A 6,277-nucleotide genomic window follows, 5' to 3' on the forward strand; every position below is an offset into this window, starting at 1 on the left:
TGATACCCTCCCCAAAACTGACTTTGATACCTCCCCAAGCTGATTGATACCCTCCCCAACTGACTGATTACCCTCCCCAAGGCTGACTTGATACCCTCCCAAGGCTACTGATACCCCCCCAAGCTGACTTGATACCTTCTCCCCAAACTGACTTGAACCACTACTTTGCCTCCCAAGCTGACTTGCCCCAACTGACTTGATACCCTCCGCTAACTTGATACCTCCCCTACTTGATACCCTCCCCAAGCCCAAATATTAAAAATTATGCTATTTAAAAAAGTGTGCAGCGCATCAACTCTTCATTTAACGGATTTACAGTTTTGAATCGGACAGCAGCAATCAAATTGTGCCGAGCTGAGAAACAGCTTGAACAAGCTGCACAAAGAACGGTAGTCGTGGCTAAATATAGCCGACAGCTATATATTTTAATTACTTTACTAGTTTATCATGTAGGCTAATCGTTAATGTTTACCATCATGAGCCTCCCACACAGTCAGTCAGTCGGGACGTGATTCATTGCACCCAAGAATTGAGCTACAACTGAGCTAGGCAGTTGGTTGCCTAAATCACTGCCTGATGTTACTGGCTGTTCCTAAACCATTGACATACGTTATCCTAGCTGTAACCACACAGAGAGAGAGATGGTGTGTGGTGTGTGTGTGTGTTTGTGTGTGTGTGTGCTCTTTGTGTGTGTGTGTGTGTGTTTAGTGTGTGTGTGTGTGTTGTGTGTGTGTGTGTTGAGTGTGGTGTGTGGTTGTTGTGGTGTGTAGCAGTCGCCACCAATTGGACATAGCTTGCACTGTACCTACAAAAACCCTATTCCTCGCTCTTTTCCCTGCGATCCATCAAACACATCTGTGTGTCATCATTAGTGGCTCTGACTTGTTGGTGCAACTCACTCAGTGCGGAACAAAACTTAAACTTGCGCCTATTTCAAGCTGATTTGAATGTCATTTTTTTCCGCAATAATTAATCATCTAGTTTTTCAAAAGTATCGGTAATCTGATTACAATATTTTTGCTGGTAACGTAACGGATTGCAGTTTTTTTGTAATCCATTACTCCCCAACTCTGGCCATATGTAATGAATACATAGAACATCTTACTCACTCCAGCATTCACAGTAAAACCCACAATACAAATGAAATACAAATRCATTAGGGAAATGATTATGGAAGGAAAAATTACAATATTTTTTATCTTCTTACCTGGTTGTTGTAAACCTTTAGTAAGTCTTGCAAATCACTGAAAACAAATTATCTTTTACAATAACGACTTGGTATCACAACATTGGTTAATCTTATCTAGTGGTTGAGGATGTTTGTAAACCTTTATTTAGCTAARTAAGTCAATGAGAACAAGTTATCTTACCTGGTTGTTGAGGATGGTCTCCACCTGCTTGGTGTCCCTCATGAACAGCTGGAAGCCCAGGCCCTGGTCCAGGAAGCCCTTCCTGCTGTCCCACATCTTGTGTAGCTCGTCCCAGCCGCGGTCCAGACCTTTCAGCCTCTTGTCCAGCTCCTGGTACTGAGGGTCRTCCAGCTGGCCCTGGGTTACCGCCACGCCCGTGTCYCTCACCTGAAATAAATTGAATTGACTTGAATTGGATTGAATTATGCTTGCTGTTCCACATCAAATACGTTTTTGTAATATGTCAATTTTCCTAACTGTTGTGAACCATACCCGCTGTTCTATCTATAACTCTTTTTTGGATAAGACTAAATTGTAAATGTTCTTACAGAAGACATATGAAATGCATCTGCATAAGCATGGTAGCAACTGAAAGGGAASAGTTAGGATATTATGGGGAAATGATGAGACCAAAGTAGAGGACACCACAGTTCACCTGACACAAGACTGAATCCAAACATTACACTGTTGATTTGATGTGGATTTGACATGTACTGTACTTTTCCACACATTTGTTAATAACGAAATCTGAAAATACTCTGGATAAATTCAGTAACATGATAAGAATATTACGGGAAAATGTGGGGTAGATAAGACCCCMAAAAAATGACAAGGGTTTGAGTGAGAGGTCTAACTGGTGTCTCCAACTGGCCAAGCACCTCTCCAAAATGTGCACAGTTCCTAGGACATTCTAATGCACTTTTATGACAAAATAAATAGTTAAATTATAAGATTATTATTTGATCTCTCCTAGCTGTGCTGTTGAGGAACTAGAAAAATTACACTTGTAGTTGTTTTGTTTGGAACACAGCCCTGCATCCCCGCCATCACACAATTACTGTTGTAGTTTATTCAATCCAAAAACGGCCCATTATAAATCACAATCTGGGTCAGGTGGGCATAATTTGTTCTATTGCGAACATGACTAGCTAAGTTATAAAATATGACCTYACAGTGATAGGCTTTCACAGGGCAATTCAGAGAACAGATTTATAATTTTGGTGCACATAGAAAAGAGTCACGCGTACATTCAGGTCCACCGCTGCAAATGTTCTTCACAATCGACAAACATAGGCTCATTCTGTTCAGAACAACCCAGGGCATGGCCAGTGGTGGAAAAAGTATCCAATTGTCATACTTGAGTAAAAGTAAAAATTCCTTAATAGAAAATGACTCAAGTAAAAGTGAAAGTCACTCTGTAAAATACTACTTGAGTAAAAGTCTAAAAGTATTTGGTTTTAAATATACTTAAGTATCAAAAGTAAATGTACAAGTATAAATAATTTCAAATTCCTTATATTAAGCAAAGCAGACGGCCATTTTTATTTTTTATTTACAGATAGCCAGGGGCACACTCCACCACTCAGACATCATTTACCAAACTAAGCACGGGTTTAGAGTGAGTCTGCCAGATCAGAGGCAGTAGGGATGACCAGGGATGTTGTCACGCCYTGACCTTAGAGAGCCTTTTTATGTCTCTATTTGGTTTGGTCAGGGTGTGATTTGGGGTGGGCATTCTATGCTTTGTTTTCTATGTTTCTTTATTTCTATGTTTTGGCCGGGTATGGTTCTCAATCAGGGTCAGCTGTCTATCGTTGTCTCTGATTGGGAATCATACTTAGGTAGCCCTTTTTCCCTCCTTTCAGTGTGGGTAGTTAACTTTGTTAGTGGCACTATAGCCCTGTAAACTTCACGGTTGTTTCTTTYGTTTCTTGTTTTGTTGGCGACATTCTAATAAAAGAGAAAATGTACGCTCACCACGCTGCACCTTGGTCCACTTCTTTCAACGACCGTGACAGATGTTCTCTTAATAAGTGTGTGAATTGGACCATTTTCCTGTCCAGTTTAGCATTCAAAATGTAACGAGTACCTACCACTGTTTGTCGTCAGCAAACTTAATGATGGTGTTGGAGTCGTGTTTGGCCACGCAGTCGTGGATGAACAGGGAATACAGGAGGGGACTAAGTACACACCCCTGAGGGGCCCCAGTGTTAAGGATCAGCGTGGCAGACGTATTGTTGCCTACTCTTACCACCTGGGGGCAGCCCATCAGGAAGTCCAGGATCCAGTTGCAGAGGGAGATGTTTAGTCCCAGAGTCCTTAGCTTAGTGATGAGCTTCGTGGGCACTATGGTGTTAAACGCTGAGCTGTAGTCGATGAACAGCATTCTCACATAGGTGTTCCTTTTATCCAGTCAAGTATAGAGTCAAGTATAGAGTATAGTCAAGTATAGATACCCCCAAAAAATGACTTAAGTAGTACTTTAAAGTATTTTTGCTTAAGTACTTTACACCACTGGGTATGACGCCATGTCATCGTATAACTGTACGTAAGGGATTCATATTTTGAAACATTTCGACCAAGTTTCAATACCGGGAATAAATTGTTTTTATCCCGAGTGTACCGGGAAATACCTCAAATATCGGAAGTGCACATTTGTTTAAAGGGTTTTCCCCAAATAAGAGGGGAGCTGTGCCACCTTGTCGGCTTGGCTGCGCAACTACTTAAAGATTTCAGACTATCTTTGATCGGCAGAACATTTCAGCAGTAGGCTGAAGTATCTCCTATATTTGGCTAAATCGAGTTGATGATTATACAGATCAGCTCATGAATAAGGGGGAGATGAAGAGTGGAAATAGTTTAAATATCAAGGTATTTATCTTAACGTGGACCAACTCTGTTAAAAAATATCCATATTTACTCTCATACTGTTTGTTGATCACACATTCTCTACCAAAGCTCTTCATTTTTATTTATTTAACCAGGTTAGTTGACTGGGAACACATTCTCATTTCCAGCAACAAAAAAAGTTACACGGGAGAGGAGGAAAGCACCAATTGTAAGCTGGGTATGATTAGGTGACCAGATTGGGAATTTAGCCAGGACACCAGGGTCAACACCCCTACTCTTACAATAATGGGGTCAGGACACCTGTTTAACATCCCATCTGAAAAATAACATCCTACACAAGGCAATGTCCCCAATCACTGCCCTGGGGACCAGGAAAGGGTGCCTCCTACTGGCCCGTTAACACCCCTTTCAGTAGCATCTGGTCTCCCATCCAGTGACTGCCCAAGACCAACCTTGCTTAGCTTCAGAGGTAAGCCAGCACTGGGATGCAGGGTGGTATGCTGCTGGCCATGCTCTCATGTGGGCAGCAAGTACAAGTACATTTTCCCCAGAGAAGCGGGGAAAATGTTATATGGCATTTTAACATGCATATGCAAGAGATGTGCTTTGATAATGCAACCTATGGATTACAAAATAAAGTTAGGAATTTTCATGTGAGGCAGGAGTCATGATTTGGGGTTTCAGTGGGAATGAGACTGGATAGGAAAATAGCCTATGCTCTATAGGACAGGAGAAGATAGTATTTTTGCCTCTGAATTGTTAATAGACTTCACATCTGTGGCAGAGATGCCAAGGCCCTATCAAATCTGTGACTGTCTGAAGATGCACAATGACAGCTGAAAGAGGCACATGTTCTTTTATAGGCTATACTGTAGGGTTTTCCTGTAGGGTTTATTAACTGCATTCGGGTTGCATGTGCAGTCCGGCACTGTCAATTATGCATATGATTTGAATTTATGGTGACTTTGCGTCAAGTAAATACGCTAGGCTAAAGGCTTCCATGCGACAACCATGTTGGCGTCCATGGCGCAGACAAAGTCCTCCTGCTACTTCAGGGCCTGCTCGGATCCATCCAGGGTGTCTGCTCGGATCCACCCAGGGTGTCTGCTCGGATCCACCCAGGGTGTCTGCTCGGATCCACCCAGGGTGTCTGCTCGGCTCCATCCAGGGTGTCTGCTCGGATCCATCCGGGTGTCTGCTCGGATCACAGGGGTGTCTGCTCGGATCCACCCAGGGTGTCTGCTCGATCCATCCAGGGTGTCTGCTCGATCCACCCAGGGTGTCTGCCTGGCCCCAGGGTTCTGCCTCGATCCCCAGGGTGTCTGCTCGATCCATCCAGGGTGTCTGCTCGGAATCCATCCAGGGTGTCTCGTCGGATCCATCCAGGGTGTCTGCCTCGGACCATCCAGGTGTCCTGCTCGGCTCGCACCTCGCAGGGTGTCTGCTCGGATCCACCCAGGGTGTCTGCTCGGCTCCATCCAGGGTGTCCTGCTCGGCTGCCATCCCAGGGTGTCTGCTCGGGCTTCCATGCCAGGGTGGTCTGCTCGGTATCCCTACCCAGGGTGTCTGCCTCGGATCACCCAGGGTGTCTGCTCGGATCCATCCAGGGTGTCTGCTCGGGCTCGCCCATCCAGGGGTGTCTGCTTCGGAATCCACCCAGGGTGTCTGCTCGGATCCCATCCCAGGGTGTCTGCTCGCTCCATCCAAGGGTGTCTGCTCGGCTCCATCCAGGGTGTCTGCTCGGTCCATCCAGGGTGTCTGCTCGGCTCCATCAGGGTGTCTGCTCGGATCCATCCAGGGTGTTCTGCTCGATCCATCCAGGGTGGTCTGGGTCTCATCACCGGGTGTGTCTGCTCGAGCTCCATCCAGGGTGTCTGCTCGGATCTATCTGGGTGGGGGGTTTGTCTGCTCTGATCCCATCAGGTGTTGCTCGGATCATCCAGGGTGTCTGCTCGGCTCCATCCAGGGTGTCTGCTCGGATCCATCCAGGGTGTCTGCTCGGCTCCATCCAGGGTGTCTGCTCGGGTCCATCCAGGGTGTCTGCTCGGCTCCATCCAGGGTGTCTGCTCGGCTCCATCCAGGGTGTCTGCTCGGATCCATCCAGGGTGTCTGCTCGGATCCATCCAGGGTGTCTGCTCGGATCCATCCAGGGTGTCTGCTCGGATCCACCCAGGGTGTCTGCTCGGCTCCATCCAGGGTGTCTGCTCGGATCCATCCAGGGTGTCTGCTCGGATCCA

General features: G+C 45.8%; 1 protein-coding gene across 1 annotated transcript in view; it reads right to left on the reverse strand.

Moving 5' to 3' along the window:
• The window catches only part of LOC111963004 (spectrin beta chain, non-erythrocytic 1), a 97,563-nt gene that overhangs the window by 54,107 nt on the left and 37,179 nt on the right, over nucleotides 1-6,277 (reverse strand). Inside the window, exon 21 of the mRNA XM_070443299.1 lies at nucleotides 1,371-1,577. Coding sequence (XP_070299400.1) covers nucleotides 1,371-1,577 — 207 coding nt within the window. The remainder of the gene's footprint in view (nucleotides 1-1,370; nucleotides 1,578-6,277) is intronic.

The sequence above is a fragment of the Salvelinus sp. IW2-2015 genome, linkage group LG4q.2 (genome assembly GCF_002910315.2).
Source record: "Salvelinus sp. IW2-2015 linkage group LG4q.2, ASM291031v2, whole genome shotgun sequence".
Lineage (NCBI taxonomy): Eukaryota > Metazoa > Chordata > Actinopteri > Salmoniformes > Salmonidae > Salvelinus > Salvelinus sp. IW2-2015.